The following is a 22,589-nucleotide window of genomic DNA, read 5'->3' on the forward strand; positions in this document are numbered from 1 at the left end:
AGGATACTTTTTTAAACTAACCTGCTCTCCCAAGCATTTATTCAATATCCTGTTATATCAGTGGTAATTAAAACAGGAACACAAATATTCTGTGAATTATCTATGTACAACAGAGGAACACAACTCTAGAAAGTTCCATTAAACTGTCACAGTGTTTGGTGGTGTTCCCTTGTTTATCACTAGAGGTCCTCGTTCTCACGGTGTCCTTCACATTTGACTTCAATTCCCAGCATTCTGTCTGTCACTGTCACTCATCAGTTCATTGCACTCAGCTGTTCCCCGTAATCATTGTTCCCAGCTGTTCTGTGTTAGTCTTGTTAGATATGTGTATATATTCCCTGTCTGTGTTAGTATGTGTACGGAGTCATTACTGTGTGGATATTGAACCTTGCCTGGACTGGATGACTACGAGTTTGGATTGCCCTTTAAATAAAAGACTGCTGCTTTTGGATCTTCTGTCCCCCGTGTGTGTTCGTGACAGAACGACTCCGTCAACTCAGATCCAGCGGTATGTTTTTAATATCTCTTCCCATGCCAACGAGTGGGAGAGAAGGGAGTTTTTTAAGGGGACCCGGTTGGTCAAGTTTCGCGGGACCCGTGGAGGTCACAGTGGAGGATGTAGTCGGGAGATGGTCCCTGTTCCGGTGGTCCCTGTTCTGGTGGTCCCTGTTACGGTGGTCCCGAGTCCGGTGGTCCGGAGAAGGAGAAGGAAGAGACACAGCCCATCTGCCCAGTCAGAGACTATTCAGGTCCCGTCTGCCCAGTCAGAGACTGTTCACGTCCCGTCTGCCCAGTTAGAGACTATTCACGTTTCGTCTGCCCAGTCAGAGACTGTTCACGTTCCGTCTGCCCAGTCAGAGACTGTTCACGTTCCGTCTGCCCAGTATGAGACTGTTCACGTTCCGTCTGCCCAGTCAGAGACTGTTCACGTTCTGTCTGCCCAGTCAGAGACTGTTCACGTTCCGTCTGCCTTCATGGACCTGGACTATCTGGAGCGGCTGGCTCGGATCCTGGACATGCCCGTGTCTGCTGTTCCAGAGCCGGAGCCAGTGTCTCCTGTTCCAGAGCCGGAGCCAGTGTCTGCTGTTCCAGAGCCGGAGGCAGAGCCAGTGCCCGTTCCAGAACTGGAGGCAGAGCCAGTGCCCGTTCCAGAACTGGAGGCAGAGCCAGTGCCCGTTCCAGAACTGGAGGCAGAGCCAGTGCCCGTTCCAGAACCGGAGGCAGAGCCAGTGCCGTCTGCCTTCATGGACCTGGACTATCTGGGGCGTTTGTGTCTGTTCCAGGGCCGGAGCCAGTGTCTGTTCCAGGGCCGGAGCCAGTGTCGTCTGTTCCAGGGCCAGAGCCAGTGTCGTCTGTTCCAGGGCCGGAGCCATTGTCGTCTGTTCCAGGGCCGGAGCCATTGTCGTCTGTTCCAGGGCCGGAGCCAGTGTCGTCTGTTCCAGGGCCGGAGCCAGTGTCGTCTGTTCCAGGGCCGGAGCCAGTGTCGTCTGTTCCAGGGCCGGAGCCAGTGTCGTCTGTTCCAGGGCCGGAGCCAGTGTCGTCTGTTCCAGGGCCGGAGCCAGTGTCGTCTGTTCCAGGGCCGGAGCCAGTGTCGTCTGTTCCAGGGCCGGAGCCAGTGTCGTCTGTTCCAGGGCCGGAGCCAGTTTCGTCTGTTCCAGGGCCGGAGCCAGTGTCGTCTGCTCCAGGGCCGGAGCCAGTGTCGTCTGCTCCAGGGCCGGAGCCAGTGTCGTCTGTTCCAGGGCCGGAGCCAGTGTCGTCTGTTCCAGGGCCGGAGCCAATGTCGTCTGTTCCAGGGCCGGAGCCAGTGTCTGCTGTTCCAGGGCCGGAGCCAGTGTCTGCTGTTCCAGAGCCGGAGGCAGAGCCAATGCCCGTTCCAGAGCCGGAGGCAGAGCCAATGCCCGTTCCAGAGCCGGAGGCAGAGCCAATGCCCGTTCCAGAGCCGGAGGCAGAGCCAATGCCCGTTCCAGAGCCGGAGGCAGAGCCAATGCCCGTTCCAGAGCCGGAGGCAGAGCCAATGCCCGTTCCAGAGCCGGAGGCAGAGCCAACGCACGTTCCAGAGCCGGAGGCAGAGCCAGAGCTGGAGCCAATGTCTGTTCCAGCGCCAGAGCCAGTGGTTGTTTCTGTGTTTGTGTCTGTTCTTGTGACTGTTACAGTTCTTGTGGCTGTTCCTGAGCCGGTGTCTGCTGTTCCTGAGCCGGTGTCTGCTGTTCCTGAGCCGGTGTCTGCTGTTCCTGAGCCGGTGTCTGCTGTTCTTGCGCCTGAGCCACCGCCCTGGCCGCCCGGGGGGTCTGCTCCGCCCTGGCCGCCCGAGGGGTCCGCTCCGCCCTGGCCGCCCGAGGGGTCTGCTCCGCCCTGGCCGCCCGAGGGGTCTTCACGGCCCTGGCCGCCCGAGGGGTCTTCACCTGCTTGGCCGCCCGAGGGGTCTTCACCGCCATGGCCGCCCGATGGACTCTGTGTTTCGCCCTGGATGCCCGATAGACTCTCTGTTTTGCCCTGGTCCCCGGTTAAGCCCTCACCCCTTGTTCCTGTCTCCCTTCACGGACCTGGCCCACCATCCCTCCCCCTGATCCTCCACCGTTCCACCTCCCTACTGAACTCTTGTGTCGTGTTTTAGTGTTGTCGTGGAGCGTCTGGTAGCCGCTCCGTACAGGGGGGGGTTATGTCACAGTGTTTGGTTGTGTTCCCTTGTTTATCACTAGAGGTCCTCGTTCTCACGGTGTCCTTCACATTTGACTTCAATTCCCAGCATTCTGTCTGTCACTGTCACTCATCAGTTCATTGCACTCAGCTGTTCCCCATAATCATTGTTCCCAGCTGTTCTGTGTTAGTCTTGTTAGATATGTGTATATATTCCCTGTCTGTGTAAGTATGTGTACTGAGTCATTACTTTATGTCCTCACACTTCTGTGTCCTTCCTTTGCCTGAGTCTTGTTTGTGTTTTATGTTTTGGACTGCCTTTGTGGATATTGAACCTTGCCTGGACTAGATGACTACGAGTTTGGATTGCCCTTTAAATAAAAGACTGCTGCTTTTGGATCTTCTGTCCCCCGTGTGTGTTCGTGACATAAACATTGACTTTTCAGCAAAATGATTTGACTTGGCTGCTATTCTTATGTATCTGCATTGACAAATCAAATTGGCAACTGGCTTGTGGCCAACTATTTGTAAAATAGGAATTTAAAATAGTTGACACATTTCTGTCCTGGCTCCTTTAGAGAGCTAATGAGAGGGATATGAGGTTACAAGGCTTTTTGGAAAATACTAATTAAATTATCCCCATTTTACCCTCTTTCCTAAAGGAACAGTGCCTGGTTGCATAAAGCACCTTAAGTTTTCCCCTCAAGTATGATACTTAAGGGGCGATTTCCCCTTACCTAAGAGAATAACTTAAGGGTGTTGCATATAATCTCTTAAACGGTTCTCTTAGGTAAGGGAAACATTTAAGTGTTTCACGACAGCGATCCTGGATTCACGTTATAAAAGTCTGTTGTTGCCATAGATACGCAAAACACTAACACTAGCAATTTCGCAGTTTCATCAAATAAAGTAGGCTAGGATATCGAATGTAAAAAGAAAACAAAAACAGAAAGCCTAATTGGACAGAGGAGGAGAAATGCATTCTTCTTATGTTAAAAGAAAAACAATTTTGAAAAGCAAACTAAATCCCAATGTAACTGCTGCTGCAAAAAAAAGAAGAAAAACAGAAACAGTGGGAAGAAATAACGAAAAAAATCAATGCAATGAATCTTGACGTGAAGAGGACGGTTCAGGAAGTCCTTAAAAAATACGAAAACATCTCTGTGGTCGCAAAAAAAGAGTTAAGCGCTTATAAGAAAGAAGCCAACAAAACAGGTGAGGTTAAGCAAGACTATGCTTTTAAGATTGTATGCACCGCACTGTGGCGAAGAGTTCGCTTTATTGCTGTACATTGTTAAGACCTAACGATTACAAAACTGACCAACAGCTTGACAGTTGCGTTTAAATGACGGGAAAGAGCCCCCGCAACCTGGGGAACCACTCTGTTGACAGATGAAAATGACATAAATTCAGCCATGACGTCTTATTTTTCGTTACTCGTTACTCTTAAGGTTGCGATTTACAAACCTTAAGTTATACTTCGGGAAATGACCGTTAAGAGGTTTTATGCAACACTTAATGCTTTTTAAGGGATTACTTAAGTGAAAAAACAGCATTTAAGGGAAACTCTAAGTGTTTATGACGTTTCACTTAAAGAAACCCTTAAGTAACACTTAAGGGGTTTTTTCTGCAGCACCCTTAGGTTTAAGGGAAACATAAGGAAGAACTTAAGGGAAAATTACACTTAAGGTCCTTTATGCAACCGGGCACAGGAACTTTGGTTGTCATCTGACAATCAGCAGTAGACGGATTGTGACCTTGTCTGTTGAGGCAACGTCATTTCTGAACCAAAGGTAAATCAAGCCGGGACTTTCTAGATGCCTCCACAGCAGATTTCTGTGTGGTTGCCAAATAAAATTTGATTGATTGACTGGCCCCTTGAAAATCTGATTTATTGAGGTTGCACTGAAAAGCTTTTTTTATGTTGTGGAAGGAGTCTTGCTATCACTACACGGTAAACAGCCAAGACAGATTAAATTACACTACGCATATTTTAAACTTCTTAGCACTGCATATCCATACAATCAATGATAATCACAGAACAGTTTGGCTCAGAGATCATGGTCATGGGTGGTCCCTCATGAATAATCGATAGAGTTCTTTATGATAGTAGCGACTGAACCAATCAGACACACAATTATTCATTATATTTAATGAATTATCCAGGAAACCCCTAGCCTGGTCCCATCAGACTCTCGTACATTTCATTTCATTTGTACATAGAGTCTGGCACCGCTCCATTGACAATCGTTAACTTCCTTGTAGGCGGGTACTCTATTAAAGTCTAAAACTATTGGATCTGCCCAGAGTCACTCTGGATCTGCCATAACCAATCGATAACGTTTGGTCCTGACGTATGCCTAGCGTTCGCCTTAGCAAACTCATTCACCACTAACGGAGCAAGCTGGAAAATGAAAATTATACTGAACCGTGTGGGGAAGAGGGCCACAACATCATGGCCACTAACAAAACTAAGCAAAGATTGTTCTTGCTCCGGCTTTAACTTCTTGATATTTGGCAGCGTTGCCACAACAGACCGAATGGCTTCGCTCGCATCTTTCTCCGCTGCCATTACTGAACTACAACTCAAAAATAATCCACATTAACGTAATCATTCTCAGCCACTCCCTCTGTTCGCTGATTGGCCCGCTAAAAAAATTGATCGGAGAATACCAAAGACTACAGCACAATCCCAGACATAGTACTGAAGGAAAATGAAAATTGAGCGAAAGTACATAGGAGGGCAGAGCCAGGCTAGGAAACCCCCACACCCAACCACAAAACAAGGTGCCTGTGACAACCCCCCAAAAAGATAGATCAGAAACCCTGGTTATAATGGCAGCAAAGGTACGCCAGTGAGCTTGACCACCAGACCTTTCCTCTGGTGCACAGCTGAAAGGCCCTCAAGTTACAACTATTGTAACTTTCTCAACAATGACTGAGTCAGGCTAACATCAAAGTTCTTCATCATTTCTTTCGTTCAACACGGAAGCAATTGATTGCAACTTCAACACCATCAACTTACTGAATCATCAAGACTTTCTCCTGAGACTTTACAATAAGAAACTGATGGTTCTGCTCAGATGGTTAAATTACTCTTTTCCATAGCTTTATTCCCCTGTTTCTGTTTTCGGTTCCACTCACTTTCACTTTGATTGTGTCCGGTTAATACTCGGTTAACCATAGTGTGCGCGCCGCAACCCCGAGATACAGACACATGAGAAAGGGGTAGTTCATTTTTAACACCTTTAATAACTGGTTGGACCACATTTGAAACTAAATTAATTTATAGAAATAAAACGCAGTGGTAAGGACAGAGCCGTTAAAGTAGGTCACTGACTTTTGCGTTCACGGCCTGTGAACAAGGCCCTAGAATTTAATGCAGTCATATTATAGCACACTTTTTTTTAGAAACTTTGTGCAAAGAAACAGTCAAATAAATGCATACAACAACAACAACATTTATCTACACCTATTTTTAACAGTAACAAGGTGAGTTTTGTGCCTATAGCTTACACTGCAACAAAGGGCAAATTAAATAGAAAAATTATTTAAATAATTAAAACACAAGAGCATAGACCCACATTCTTCTTTCTTTAAATAAAAAAAAAAAAAAAATAGAATGACCAAATATGCTTGTCTGCATTTTCAGGGAATAAATTACCCAAATTAGGCACCAAATTAAATCAGGCTGCTCTACAGAAATCCTTGTATTCGAATTGCTTAGTTTTTATTAAGAAATATTAACATGTCAACGTGATTGGGAGTGAGACTGGTGCGCAGTCAATTTACTGTAAGTCCAACTGCCGAAAACACCCTCTCTGAAGGTACAGATGTGCCAGGTATGCACAAATACTGTTTAGCAAGGTTGGCAAATTTGGGAAATCGACTGGCGTTTAGTTTCCACCAGTCCACAGGGCTCATTTCTAGGACAATGGGACTGTCGCTAAGAAAGTTTTTGACTTCTGTTTCACAACTGGCGAGGGTTGATGAAAAGTAGTTTTCGCCAAGTATGAGTGCCATCGCCGTGGCTGCGCTGTCTTTGGCACTTTTTGCTGGGGTCGCGGCCGCCTCCTCTTCCCCGTGTTCTACACTTTGCGCAACGGCTTCTGTTACATTTGGTACATTGTACGGAACATTTGCTGCAAGGCTACAGAGTTTTGCATTTGCCAGTGCTCTTTTTTCTGGAGATAAGAACCCGAGATGTTAATGAAACTAACTAGTGAAATTATCAATAATCGTCTGGTACCTACCTTCATTCTTTCAGACAGGGAGTTTCACACTTTAGTTTTAAACTCCACCAGAACCCTGTGTGCGTCACCTTCGTGTCACCTTCACTTCCCTTTCTGCAGACATAACTGTAGTTGCACACTTGAGCGCTTTTAGAGATGGCACAACATCTACAATAAGCTGCCAGTGCGCGTCCTTTAACTCCAAAATCCGTGCATCTTGAACTTTCGTTACAGTGCGATCTGACAGCACCGCAGTAACTGCCCACCGCTGTTCCAATAGGCGCTCAAACATGTCACAGACGCTGCTCCACCTGGTTTTACAGGACTGTATTAGTTTGTGGGCTGGCAGTTTCATTTGTTGTTGTTTTCTTTCAGGCGCTTTTGTTGCCACTGAGCTGTGGTTGAAATGGCTCACAAGCTTTGCAAGCAGCGGAGATGACGCGCTTCAAAAAAAGAGAAAATCCATCATTTATAGCTAGCTGAAGCGTATGCGCAAAGCATGACCCAGAATGCCAATCAACGCCTCTGTTAGCAGCCACTGTTTTTTGCATTGTCATGCACACAGGAAATCACTCGTCCCGTAAGAGCCCACTTTTCCACAGACTCCCTTAACTTCTCTGCTAGGTTATCAGCTGTATGGCGAACGGACAGGGCTTCAGTTAAAAGGACAAATGATTTTAAAACCCAATCTTCATCAATGTAATGGCTCGTAATAGTTATGTAACTTTCCGTGTTTAGAGCAGTCCAGCAATCCGTAGTGTTGGCAACTACATCAGGTGACTGTAGATCTTCTTTGAGCGAATCTCTTTTTGCCTCATATCGTTTTTCAATGCAGCGTGTGATTGCCGAACGCGAGGGAATGCTGTAGCGGGGTTGAACAATATTCATCAGTTCTTTAAAGCCTTCGTCCTCCACCATTCTAATTGGCATCATGTCCTTTTCAATCATTCTGTAAATCCCCTGTGTTATGGATTTGGCTTTAGCACCACTGCACATGTTCTGCGCTAGCATCGTGGGGTTGGTAGGCTGGGCGAAGGTACTCCTAGGCTCCGCGGCCGCCTCTCTAATGATGCCCGGGTGTTGGCTGTTGAGATGGTACAACAAGGAGGTTGTACTTTAGCTTTCTCGATTTTAAAGTGCTACCACGCTGTGCTTTTCTTTGCCCGCTTCATATTAGAAAACTGGTCATGACTACTTCTTGTGGACATTACAAATGTCTGGGAGCGCTCTGGCTGTCTCTTGTGGTGCAAAAATGTATTACAACTAAATTCAATGCACGCCATTGACGCCACTTAACTGAGCAAAATGTTTCAATCAGTTACGCAATTTTTAACGGTTAATCGGTTAACCATGGACTCCCCTACTGCTTTGTCAATCAACGTCCCTTTAACAATAATCACAGCTACATGCAAAGAAAGAGTTATTTTTCTGTGGCCACGAAAAATATTCTTTCTGAGAGTTGATAGACGATCAATACTGAGTGATTAACTGATGGTAATATTAATTCAGCTACATCAAGTTAATTCTATTAACTGATCCAAAAATATATAATTAATTATTAATATTTTCTATTAACTGATCCAAAAATATATAATTTACTATTCATATTTTTCTTTTGAGCAAATTTGCTACAAGATGTTGTGTTTGCGTGTTTTTGTGTGCAAACCTATTTTTCGGAGAGTGCAAGAAACAAATCTTTGAAGGCAGATCAACATCTTTAGTGTTGGAAAACATTCCTGGATTGAGACATTGAGACATATTTTTAGATTAATGGTTATCACGATTGGGTTTTTACAGGCCAATTATTAAACATTAACATTTGGCATGCCAAATCTCAAAATATTTGGTTACATCCTTGCACAAACTACCCTCTAAAATCAGATAGAAATTATAGGTTGATCAGAATCTTGTGCAAGTCCCTAATCCCAGCCATAACCATAATAACCACAAAATGATTAATAGGAATCCTTGTTCCTGGACCAGCAAAGATGATCCCACTCCAAAATCACATCATCGTTTATTTACTAGTCTGTAAGTGTACACATTTTTGCATGCATGAATAACTAGAACCCATCTTCCACGTCAGAGGGACTGAATGGCATCACTCCCCCACTGCGAACCAAACACCTGAAGCAGGTTTTTATGCACTTTTATATTGCTCTTCTTCATCATTTGATGAAATACAGGACAGAGTAAAAAAGGCAGACTTTTATGCAAGAGAGAATATAGTTCAATATAGACAAATACCGCTGTATCTTTTAAATAAGGCACACTTTAAGCCTAATTTAAACAGGGTAAGTCATGTTTGTGCTGAAATAATGACTTTTTAAATATTGTCATGGCATGGTATTATTTCTACACATTTAGCAACTTGTTAAAACTGATTGGGAATGCTTAATGAATAAGACCGTTTTTTTGCGCTGAAGTACCACACACTAAAGTGGTGAAACTGTTGAATTTGTAGTGAATGTACACAGGAATATATCATGTTTGTTTGTGGACGAGGGCACGGTAGAGCAGAGACTATTTTTGTCTCTACCTGTCTGTGTCACTATTAATGAGAGATAGCCACCCATCCTGACACACACGCTCAGTGCCTGTCTGTCTCTTTAAGCAAACCGCCCCTCAGGTCCCGCTCATTTTACATGCTGTATTTGCAGAGTGCCAAGAGACTGGAAAATACACTGAGATAAAGCGAAAGTGCAGTGATGTCAGAAAGAAGAATGAGAAGGAGGAGGGGGGTACACAGAGGGAAGGGAAAAGAGCTTTTAGATGAAGAATCCAGAGCAATAAAGTAAATGAGAAAAAAGAGGATAAGAGAAAAAGACATGACAGAGAAAGTCTTTCTGTTTGCATTAGTTTTTACACCTTCAGCAAACGTGAAGCACTCCCAGCACAAGGACGGCAAGAAACTGAACGCTAAACCAATAAAAGTGGTACAATCCTAATCCCCTAAAAGTGATTTTGTACACGATGATGTGTGTATCAGAGAGAGAGAGAGAGAGAGAGAGAGAGAGATGGGTGAGGAGGATAAATGTGTGTGCGAGTGAGTGAATTTGGCAGATATAACTGACTTGGAACGCACGACTGCGATGTTCTTCCTGGGGTGACTGAAAACTGTCACCATTGGCACCTGAAGCTCTCTCTCTCTCTCTCTCTCTCTCTCTCTCTCTCTCCTCCACTCAACCCATCAAGGACAGACACGGCAGACTGAAGAAAGAACAGTAGTGTTAACTCTCTCTCACCCTCCTCTTTTTCTCTCCCTTCATCTTTCTGTTTTCGATCCTCCATTGTTCTCATTCATCATTCTTGATCTTCTCTCACTCTCTTTTACATTCACTCGCTCTCTTTCCCTCACTGGATCGCTCTCGCTCCCGCTCTCCCTCCCTCACTTGTTCTCTTATGAATGTCACCTTTACTGGTGGTAGCCGCTGGATTTGCACACACACCCACATACACACACGCTCGCTGGCTTTGGGGTGGGGGTGGGGGGGTAATGTAGGGGTGTGGGGAGAGATAGCGAGTGCCAGAAGAGGCAGAAGGGAAATTTCTCAGAGTCCATTCTTCTTTTGCCGGCTACCGTCCTGCGACTCAGGGCTTTGTCCGTCCCAGCAGCTGAAGCAGAAGTGCCTCTGGACGTGGGAGCACTGGATTACCGCTTGAGATTATTCTCTTTTTTTTGCCAGCACAACTAAAGTTAGCCATAGGGACTGCGGGCTGACCATCTGGCAGTTTCTGACAGGATCTGTTCCTGATTTGAGCCGAATAATTTTGCTGCTGGTGAGCGAAGAACTTTTTTGCAAGGACCAGCCGTGTGTGGGTGAGAAAGCTCATCGTTCCTGTGTGCTAAACTTTAGCTTTGTCAGTGTTTTCGTCTTCAGGAACAAGACACAAGGGGAGGGGAAGGGAGAGGAGAGAAAGAGGGGGGGCAAATATGTCGGCAATGTCGCAACAATGACTTTGTCAGCCGCTTTCTGTATCTTTTTGTGGAAATGTGACGACGTAGATTTACGCTCTAAGGATTTGTTGTGGTGTCAATATGTATTTAGAGAAACAAACATAATGAAGGACAAACCATGGACAGGTTTCGAGTGGACCAGAACTTAACCTCTTCCCTTACTGGAGGGAAACACACGGACACGTGAGGAACCTACCTGAATTCTTGGCCCTCCACACGAGGTTTGACCCCTGACTTTTATCTTTTTGTGCTGCTGGTAAAAAGACAAGTGCATCCAGAGAGGGTCTCTTAAGCAAACAGAGACCCCCCTCCTAAAGGTGAGAGGGGGGGGGGAAGATGGCAGCACTTGCCAGTTCTCTCATCAGACAAAAACGGGCAGTCAAGGAAGACCAGGCCAACCGGCCGATAGCCAACAAACGCAAGCCGTGCCCCAAGAGCAACAAGTCTCTTTGCCAGAAACAAATTCTCGTTCTCATATCAAAAGTACGGTTATGTGGCGGTCGAAGAGGAAGAACAGAGAAAAGACCAGGTAGGTTTATCTGTAACTTCCTTTAACCACTTTTCACTTCTGGAACCAAATACACCAACTAAAAAAAAGAAAGCTTTCTTGAAATACAAAAAGAGCAGAATGAAAAAAGTTTTGAACTAAAGTTGCAAACTGATGTCATTCTTCTTGGCTTCTCTAATGCCACTTCACAATCACACTCAAGTTCAAGCTGGCTGTGGTACAAATGTAGGGATACAACACTAAAATACAGTTGTCTCTGTGAAGCAATGTTTCACAGGTCACATAAAGGAGAAATCACTAAGCTCATGAAGGTGTAGCATCATGGAATTTATTCAGACTTTTATAAGGGAAGAAGGGGATTGACTTCTATTTTATGACATAAACAGAACTGGAAGAGGCAAGCCCTTTATTAGGTGTGATTTACAGTCTTTCAAAGCGTCCCACATGCACAGGCTATTCTGGGTTGCGTTAAGACCTGCCCTTAGGATGCTAATTATTACCTCATATCTTCTATGTTCACACATGGGGAAGCATGTCTGCATATTAATACCTAATTTCAATTGTGTTCCATAAAATATTGTTTCTCAGTATGGCTATGAGATTGGAAGTTGGACTCCGGCCATGATTTAGTTCCAGTAACCTTGCCACTGGCCAAAAAGAAAAAAAACAGCACACTCTCTGATTACAGCACTGATACTGAGACAGAATCTCTGCGATTGTTATGTCAACCTACAGGGCAAAAATTCAAAACAACCAATGTCCACAACTCAGACTAGCAGTTTTACTGAAACAAAAACATCTCTGTTCTGAATCCCTGCCATTGGTTGTGAGTTTTGTAATGTCTTTGGATAGTAATGGGGACCAAATGATTATGACATTTAGAAATGTATGCCATAGCCTAAGACTTAAGAACTAAATACAGAATAAAATAACTTTAAATGTAAAAACAAGATAAAAGAGAGAAAGAGATAAGACCGTGAGTGAGAGTGTGAGTGTTTGAGAGTGTGTGAGAGAGAGTGGGTGTTTTGTACATAAACGAAAATGATTATAGTCAGTAATATTAATCTGCCTCTTTATCTGCCTCTCTCACAAATGAGCATGAAATGCTCCACACTGCAATCATCAGAAAAAATATGGGTATGAACAGAAATGCGTGTGAAAGAGTGAGTGTGTGCGTGTGTTCTTCTATAATACTGAAGTAACGCTGATATCCAGTCCTACTCCTGGGACCGTGTTTTGTAATATTTACATTCCTTTGATATCTACTGAACACATTATCACATTACGCTCCAGCACCGTTAGCATAATGTGGTTTAGGGACACACTGAAATGCAAATATATTTTCGTCATGCAAACACACAAAATCTGGCTCAGGGAACGATATAATATTGCATTGCTAGGATAGGTGAAATTGCTTCTGCAAGTCTTTCCTTATACTGTCTAACCCTGTTGGTCTAGACAAGTTTTATGTGTTTTATTTTGTGTTTTTTATGCAAACACACAAAATCTGGCTCAGGGAACGATATAATATAGCATTGCTAGGATAGGTGAAATTACTTCTGCAAGTCTTTCCTTATACTGTTTAACCCTGTTGGTCTTATTCAAGTTTTATTCGAGATTTAGTGCTGGTCTACCCCCAGAGGTCAAGGTTTCGATGGTTAATATGGCCTTGTTAGCCACTGCTGGTAAATGTTGAATCTAAAACCAACTGGCAAAAAAAGCAACTAGCTGGTGAATCTGATTGACAAATGATATCCTGTTGGTTATGCTAATTAATAAGCTTACTAAGCAACACATCAACATCCAAAACACAACATTTACTGGCCTTTTCAGCAGGGATGTCCCTCTAAATGCCTAAAGCTGTGACGTTTCAAAGTTGTGCTTCAAAATTCAACCCATAGCTCTTTGGGTGAACTGAAGCAGCCAAAAATTGACAAATTAGTGGGCATCACCTAGCCACAGCAGTGTGGGATCATTGCTGCATTGTCAGGTCAGTGATCCATATGCATCCATCATAACAATGTCACATCTTCTGCTGTACCCGCAACACCCTTCACATCTGTCTCACGCACACCTGTCTCTCTGAGTCACTTGCTTTGGATGTGTTCCCTTGCTGCTCTAAAATGGCGTCGCGGTCTCACACCATCTGAGGTCGGCGCTGAGTCTACTGGTCTCTCGATCGATGCAGCTCATTAACGTATACTGATTAATCAATGATCACCCTCTCCGTTTGCCCAGTGCCCAATTTCACGCAAGGTGGAGATGGTATAGAAATGTAAACCACACACACACACACACACACACACACACACACACACACACACACACACACACACACACACACACACACACACACACACACACACACACACACACACACAGACACAAAAACCATTCTCTTAATAGCGGTCGCTGTTTTACACCTTTACAGTTTTATGGAGCACTTGGCTTCTGCGGAGTGTTTGGCTTTATTCAACAACAAATCTCTTATAGAGGAGGAAAGAAACAGCATGAGAGAACCAATTATTATCAGTAAAGGAGTGAGAAAACCCCTCACATAGGGAACACACCTTTCCTTTAACATAAAACAGCTTAAAGGAGTGGATTGCATAGGGTATATGAATGAATAACATCAGTCAATTTTCTATTCTCGATAGCTGTGAGTAACACCTGAAATCATGGTGATACTGCAGTGTCTAAAGAAAATATCAAAGATGGCAACTTCCCTAACAACAGAAATTCTTTTCATTACTTTTTAATAAATGAATAAGTCCAAATAAGGCACAAATACTAATTATCTGAAAGCGGCTTACAGTGCTTTATTTTTAATAAGACAATGGTGAAAAACAGCGCCTGGAGCAAAACCTTTGGATGAGATTCTGGTCATATCTCCGTCACTGTGAGTTACCAGAAGCATATGTGCACTGCAGAGAGACTATCGCAGTCTATGGCGTGACGGCCAGCTAGATGCCCAATATGGTTCAGATCACAGCACAGACTAATCAAACTCTTTCTCAAAATTCAGTTGCGAGTTCTTAGAGTTCATTAATAAACAAACTGTGAATGTAACCGTATTTAATCACTCTAAAAGTGACAAATGACAGATAGCCATTTTCTGCTGCTGTGTAAACATTGCCGTAGAGTTCCAGTGCTCTCACAGCATTAAGGTGGGAAATTAACACCTGCAACCAGCCAACAGAGATGTGTTGGGTCCACAGTATTGGGTGATTTTAGTTTGTTAACCCACTCTAGTGAGAAACATTTAAGAGTGGATTTAGTGATTTGTACTAAATACTGGATGCCTTATTAGAATTAAAATGAGATGGTAAAGGATCAGAGTGGCTAGTAACAGGCTATTGTAGCTGAAAGAAAAGTTCACCTTTCACCTTCAAAATTACTAACAAAAAAGAAATAATTAAAAGAAAAAGAGGAGAGATGAGGTCTGCAGATGTGTAGTAAGGAGAAATGCAGCAGGGTTCAGTCTAAAGGAGTCGCTCAGAGCACGAGGACGTGGCTCTGGAGGAGGACAGCATTAAGCTGACCGCTGAAGATGGGCTGTCAATCTTGCTTACTCAACAACACCTGATCACACTGCACAGTGTTAGGTAGCCTCTCATCCGAGTACTGAGAGTGCCAGGGGTCAGAAAGAAAGGGGGAAAGAGAGAGGAAGAGAGTAATGCGGAGAGGAAGGAAGTAGAGATGGAAGAGCATGAGGAGAGGGAGGGAAGAAGAAAGAGGAGGATAGATAGTTGGAAAGACAAAAAGTGAGTCACTGCAAATGACAGAAGGGCATGCAGAGGAAATTCAGAGGAAAAGAAAAAGTCACTGATGATTAAGCAAAAGTTCTGGCAGAAATTGTGTTCAATTGAAATGGGCAGCATGAACGTTCACTGCATGAAGGTTTTTTTGTTCGTTTTTTTTTTTGTTAAAATAAAAAGAAAACACTCATACAAATACACTATATGATAAAAAAAGGTCTATTAACTAACATTCTAAGGAACATTCAGAGTTCAAGCTCACATGAGCTCTATGGATATGCTTTTGATTACCACAGAATTTTTTTTCATTCCTCAGTTTGTCACAACAAATATTGTATTTACACTAACTTACAATGAAAGTCTATGGGGCAAGACATTGTATAGGGATGAACAACGTACAGCCACAAAACTTACACATATGTAACAAAATTGCATACTTACCTTTTCTAAGCTATATTAAATTTATCTAACTTCTGTCATGATCATGAAGAGGGTAAACTCAGAAATGTTTGCAGAATGGATGCAACATTACTTGAAAAAGGCTGTTTACCTAAAGAAAAATTCACCCACTGTTATTTCGCTAGTTCAGACCAACAGCTAAATGTTAGATTTTAAACGTGTACATTTTTTACACTTTTTAGTAACACACTTTCAGAAAAAAAAAACTGTAACATTTTTTCTTTTCTTTAAAAAGTAGCACAGTTCTACATTTATATCTGAAATGTCTTGCTTCATAATCTTCCATCTTTTTTAACATAATATATTAACATAATTCAAGTTTTAATTGTATTCTGTGTAAATTTGAAATAATATTCTCTTAGAAATAAAGTACAAGTAACCTAATAAGGGATGTAACCAGTAGAAACAGTATTGATTATTAAACTGCTGGCATAGTCCATTAAACAGAATTTTGCTTGTTCTCGCTCTGAGCTCACACACAGCACTTGTTCAAATAATGAATGAATTAAGATGTAATTCACTATTGAGTTTGTTAGTCAACAAATTAACAAAAACGATCTAATGTGAGTGTGTGGTGGCTGCTCCCTCTAGACGATCCTAGAGGCAGAAGTGTATACAGATGTTGGAAAAGTAAATATGACAGAAATGAAAGACATTAAGTCATCATAATACTAGACGGTTAACACTATTGATACACGTGTCAGGGCTGGTGGGACGATGTGTCATTGACCATTTGAAAGAGTCTAATAATGTGTCAGGAAAGAGAACTCAAATGTAACTAATGTCCTCTACTGCACACATTTTATTGGTGCTAATATTAACTGTGGCATTCTCCATTCTAACAGGATTGATCTATTCTATTCTCAGCTAGCGGCCTTCTAAAGTGAATTAAAAGGTCTGGGTTTTCCTTACAAGCTCTATTAACTGAATAATTAACACATTCTGTGCGTGACAGGTTTCAGATGGGTCACATAGTAACTCATATTTTAGTTTCTGAGTGGATGCACTGTAAAAAAAAAAAAACACTTGACATGTAAAAAAAAAAAGAAAATCCATAGAAAAATGGAAAAGGCACTGGTAATTTTAAAGTTTAAAGACTTATCCTTTAACCATACAACACAACCCAATGCAATGCGTAATTCAAAACATGGATAACACACCTGTGAAAAATCAATACGGAAATTTCATTTACATTAACACTGTGCTTTATTTTTACTGACTTTTTTTTTGTAGTGTAAGATATACAATGACCGACTACTAACACAGGGACTCCAAAACGTCTTCCATTTGGCTGTCCTGAGAAAACCAATCCTGACAAATCTCAGCTGCAGCAATCACTGCTCACTACCATCTGTATGAAATGAATATCCGATTAGTTCTGCGGCTGCAACAGCAGCCAAGAGAGTTTCCCAGACTCTTTTATTGATATTGAGGACGCCAAACATACAAACATCAGCTTATGCCGTTACACAACCAAAGATTGGGAAGGGTTTCATAATCTATCAAGAATTTAATTCCAGATGAAAAGATAATAAAAGCTGAAGGGATTGATGCTTTTGTTTTGAAGGTTTATTTCAGTGCTGCGGATGTGCCGCCTCTGGGTTGGAGTGCTGGACTTAACAGATTGAAGAAAAGTTCCATCAGTCTGGAAGAGATCAGATCAGGACTAAATTTGCCTGAAAGAGATCTGAGAGAAGGCAGCACTGAGATAAATGCCACTAGCCTGTGATTAGTATGAATGAATTCATGCTGGAGCAAATTCACACATCATGTTCATTAAACATCACTGATAAAAAAAAGTCACTATAAATGGAAACGAGGCTAAAAAATTCAAATGAAATAGAAAAATAAAATACCTTTGCAAAGCTGAATTTGGTATTGGGGGCAAAAAAAAATGTTTTTGTGGGCGCAGCAGTCCTTAGTAATATACAAGAATAAAGAATGCTTTATCTTCATGGAGATTTTTTGCTACGGTAAAGCCTGCTGATCTTTGTGAGGGAAAAGTAACTTTTCAAGTCAGGCAATGCAAGTGTATAAGTAGCAGTTTCAAGAAGGAAACAACACTGTAGAAACATTATGTGCATACGAACAAAATGTAAGCTATGTTTTTTCCTCATTTCAGAGGATTTTGTCAAGTCTCTACAGTCTTCTGGTGCTATTTGTTTGAGTGATGCAGAAAACAAAAGTTGATACATTTGTGATATGATCAATCTCAGCATATGAATTACACTACTACAAATTATATAACTTAGTCTGATTGTGGAATGACAATATACATAATGCAACACACACATGAGTAGTCAGGAATGGATGTATATATAAAAAGGGAAAAGGCCTGGAGATAAGAGAAACTAAGAAAATCCTCCAAATTGAGGAACAAGAACACATCTGCATTTTTTAAAAAGTCCCCCTGTAGTCCATAATTGTATCCCTTAAAACTAATCACCAAAATTACATTTTTAATTTTTACATAAATTCTCCATGCCTTAAAATAGCTTGAATGTAACTCTACACCCTTGCCTCATTTAGTATACGCAGTTCTATGAATCTTAAAAATTAGCCCAGCCTACACTCACTCACACCAGCTCAGAGATCCACTCATTAACATGATTGGTTACAAGGTAGTTTGCGACCTCAGAAAGACCAACGATTTCAAACCGCGATTTTTAGACTTCTTTGGTTCAGTCTTAAAGGGGAACTTGGCAACTATTTCAACTTAATAAAACCATTTAGAAATCATTTGGATGGTTAAATAACCTGTTCTGGTGACTTTCCCTGCTCCCCCAGAGTTCCCAGGCGGAAAACCAACCTTGCAACATGGGAACTAATGGTGCGTTCACGTGCTATGGTAATTATGGTAAATACCAAAAGCCGACGTGGCAAATGCACATGAACACCCCCTCATGTGGTATTTTCCAATTGGCAGCTCGAAGAATATTTTGATGCACAAGTTGCCGAGATGAGATAACCTTTGACCTTTTGAAAATGGCGGAGAGCAACACGAGAGTCGTGAATGGTAAAAATATGTACTATTCATGATCCAGAAACTATACAGCATATTATTTACCGTTTGCATTTTGATAAATCATCTTCTTGCTGTAGCAGATGACTTAAGCAATCTAAAATAGTTTTAGTTAAATAACAGGTCTGGATCTCCATCTTTTTACCACATTACGACAACAAGAGCACTTGAACGCAACACACTGGTAAATACCATTTCACAAGTGGAAAATATCATATTTTCCATAGCATGTGAACACACCATAACGTCCCGGTAAGTTGGAAAAAGGAAGTCTCGTGAGAAGCGAGAACGAGCGAGAAACACAAACTGCTTTATGGCAATTCGACATGAACACACACGTCATATGATACTGTGTATGATGTATTACCCACCTCGGTAGACATAGCTCCACATGATAAAGTTGGCCGGCTCCGATAATAACATTTGAAAATGAGCAGCGGTAGAAAGGGGGAGGAGGGTGCCGCAAGCGAGTTTTTTACATTACATTACATTTACATTTACATTTACATTTACATTTACATTTAGTCATTTAGCAGACGCTTTTATCTAAAGCGACTTACATTTGAGGATTAAACCAAGCGAGTCATCATGGAGAGGCAAAAACCACGCAAGAAGTGCTCAGAATACCAAGTTCAAACATTGAGTTTTGAGTTGTCTTTTGAATGCTGTCAGGGATTCTGCATTCCGGACGAGGGTGGGGAGATCATTCCAACAGCATGGAACCGTGAAAGAGAATGTTCTGGACAGTGATTTTGTGCCTCGCTGTGAAGGCACCACGAGCCGTCGCTCCTTGGCCGATCGTAGGCTTCTGGTAGGGATGTAGACCCGTAGGAGCGAGTGAAAGTAGGAGGGAGCTGAGCCGGTGGACAATCTGTAAGCAAGTGTCAGCGCCTTGAACTTGATTCGAGCAGCGAGTGGTAGCCAATGCAGGGAGATGAACAGCGGAGTGATGTGGGCTCTTTTGGGCTCGTTGAAGGCAAGACGAGCAGCAGCATTCTGGATCATTTGCAAGGGTTTAGTTGCACATGATGGAAGACCAGCTAGAAGAGCATTGCAGTAATCAAGCCTAGAAATAACCAGGGCCTGGACAAGAAGTTGTGTTGCATGCTCAGTTAGGAAAGGCCTGATCTTCCTGATGTTGTGCACTGCAAACCTGCATGATCGAGCTGTCTTTGAAATGTGGTCTGTGAAGGTTAGCTGGTCATCAAAGATTACTCCAAGATTTCTGACTGACCTTGATGGGGTGATTGAGGATGAGTCTAGCTGGATTTTTACGACATTGTTGTGAAATATACGCCCCACAGCTGTAGGGGAGCTCGTTGAGACAATATGTGACAACAAAAGTGAAAATCAGCGAAGAAATGGCTAGAGTTGCCAAGTTCCCCTTTAAGGAGAAAATACTCAGCAATGGTGTTGACTAATGAATTTGCACATGGTTTGTCTTAAAGCAGATTACAAACACCACATAGACATAAACAACATAAAAAGCTTGATTTTCACCACAGGTGGACTTTAAATAAGTTCTTATCTCTTCTGTTCCAGTAAAAATAACTAAACATCCTAAAAGCATGATACATTTTCTTACCTTTTTTTGGAGTCAACTGTCACTATGCATTAGGGTCCGCCCACTTTTCCAGAATTTGGTTCCGGAAGAATTTTTTCCATTCATTTCTCCCATAGAGATTCTAAGAAAAGTCTTTGTTAAAGCATTTTAAGCCATGAACCAAGCCAACCAGCTACGAGGTGAATCATAAAATTACAAACTTTGATTTGAAGCAAAAAGTATATAAAAATTGGACAAAAATACAAAAGGTAAAAGACTGTGTCCTTAAAGAGATAGTTCACCCAAAAATAAAATTCTGTCATCATTTACTCACCCTCAAATTGTTCCAAAACTGTAGAAATTTCTATCTTCTGCTGAACACAAAAGAATATATTTTGAAGAATATGGGTAACCAAACAGTTAATGGGCCCAATTGAGTTTCATAGTATGGAAACAATACTATGGAAGTCAATGGGGCCCATCAACTGTTTGGTTATTGACTTTCTTCAAAACATCTTCTTTTGTATTCAGCAGAAGTAAATTAAAAGTAAATTTGGGTGAAATATCTGTTTAATGGCTTTAGTGATGGAAATAACTACAATCTCATGAAGCATTGCCAAGAGCATAACTGAATTAAAAACAATCGAGAAATTTTAAACTACTCATTTAAATATGTTGATTATATATATAAAAATAAGTGTATTGCAGAATATGCACATATCCAAATATTTTATTATTTTGAGAGCGTAGGGAAACTAACTTGATTACGTCATCCGCTATGATCATGGGAGTGGGGAGACCTAAAGAAATATTTTTGTGCATTTTGCTTGTTTCGACTTTCTGATTGGTGGAATTTTCCGTACAACATCATGGGTAAAGTAGTTTTTCACCACCAATTCCCCCGTTAAACACGATTATTTTAAAGCAAAGTTGAAATAATGCAGGCTGACGGCTTCAATAGAAGCAAATATCATTGATTAACAACCTCATAGCTCACAATAAGGTAGGCTTTAAAGGTTTGTAAGTTATCTTCAAAAATTAAGTTTTTACTTCCAGAACCTGACTGTTCAACACTATTTGTTAGAGTCTTCTTAATGTTACCATTCATGTCTCACAGATCATGTCTCAGAGAGTAATGGAATTCTGTCACCTTTAGGTACTGACAGAGAGCACTTGGGCTTTATTTACCCTAAAACGATGAGTAAATGCATTTGAATCGGAAACACCCCCATGCCCTCTCTTCTCACAGCCTAATGACATTGCGAATGACAAAGAATGCCTTAATAGCCTCTCTCACACAGCAGCTGAAATTGAATTTGTGGATACTTTGATTAAACCTGACAAGGACAGATTGAGTTTGACCTCTAACAAGAGAGAGGCACAAAAGAAGTGTGTGTGTGTGTGCGTGTGCGTGTGTGTGTGTGTGTGTGTGTGTGTGTGTGTGTGTGTGTGTGTGTGTGTGTGTGTGTGTGTGTGTGTGTGTGTGTGTGTGTGTGTTAGTTAGAAGGGGCAGAGGATAAGGAGGAGCAGACAGAAAAGTTAGACATTTACCTCAGTAATTTCTGAGCACTTAAGTCCCTGGTGTTGACGTCATGATCAAGCAAGGCTCCATTACTCTTGGGCTGTCATCCCAGAGAGTCAGATTGCTTTAACATCCACCACAAGTACCAGAACCAAACCAGCATGTAAAACCACGTTTCATTCAAATTTTTAACATTCAGCAGCTTGCTCTACAGCTCGCTGGTCAGCATTTATCTACACTTTCAATCTCTCATTTTGTCAATTCACAATAAACAATGATTGAATCTGACACAGCTGTCATCTCAGGGGAAGGTCCCTTGAGGTCACACAATGATGCTGACAAGGTCATGTCAAACATACAAGACAGAAAGATTGAAAAGTCTGACTGGATTATTGAACTGCAAAAGATTAATACCCATAAACGCTCAGTGTTCATCCAGTTGGGTCTTGTGAGAGAAACATGGCATTAGAAATACTGCATAGAGGATGTGTTCTAGAGCAAGTCACATTGGTGCCTAGTTTACTTCCATTTGATAATTTTGCTGATACTTCACACAGTAAATCTAACATACAGATGGAAATAAAAACACCTGATTCAGTAGAGAGCAATGGTTACAAACTAAAGAAAGAAAAGAGATGATGAAGATGCGGGAATAACATAAGGATATATTTTCACATAGATTTCAAAAAGTAAAATATTTTCTTAGATCAACAATCTTGATGGACCTGGAACAACATTATGATCAACCAATCAGATTTTAGTATTAAGGTTTGGGAATTATTATTTCAATCTGATTTGATGGGTAGTTAATGTTTAGGGTTGAGTATAAGGATTCTAAAATGTTTTTAAAGAGAACTTAAAAGTACAGTACTAAAGCACCGAGAAAAAAAAAATCAGTTTAGGCTGAAAAAGTGTTGGAGGGTTGAACATCACAAAAGCAGCGATGTTTA

General features: G+C 41.9%; 2 protein-coding genes across 2 annotated transcripts in view; one reads left to right on the top strand and one right to left on the bottom strand.

The window, feature by feature from the left end:
* nlgn2b (neuroligin 2b) overlaps positions 1–22,589 on the bottom strand; it is a 170,196-nt gene that overhangs the window by 144,579 nt on the left and 3,028 nt on the right. The gene's annotated exons all lie outside the window — the stretch shown is intronic.
* fgf11b (fibroblast growth factor 11b) overlaps positions 10,031–22,589 on the top strand; it is a 57,626-nt gene continuing 45,067 nt past the window's right edge. The window contains exon 1 of the mRNA XM_077242823.1: positions 10,031–11,356. Coding sequence (XP_077098938.1) covers positions 11,164–11,356 — 193 coding nt within the window. The 5' untranslated portion in view covers positions 10,031–11,163. The remainder of the gene's footprint in view (positions 11,357–22,589) is intronic.

Source organism: Siphateles boraxobius, unplaced genomic scaffold, assembly GCF_051911475.1.
Source record: "Siphateles boraxobius isolate OS27281-9 unplaced genomic scaffold, OSU_SipBor_1 25, whole genome shotgun sequence".
In the NCBI taxonomy this organism is placed as follows: domain Eukaryota; kingdom Metazoa; phylum Chordata; class Actinopteri; order Cypriniformes; family Leuciscidae; genus Siphateles; species Siphateles boraxobius.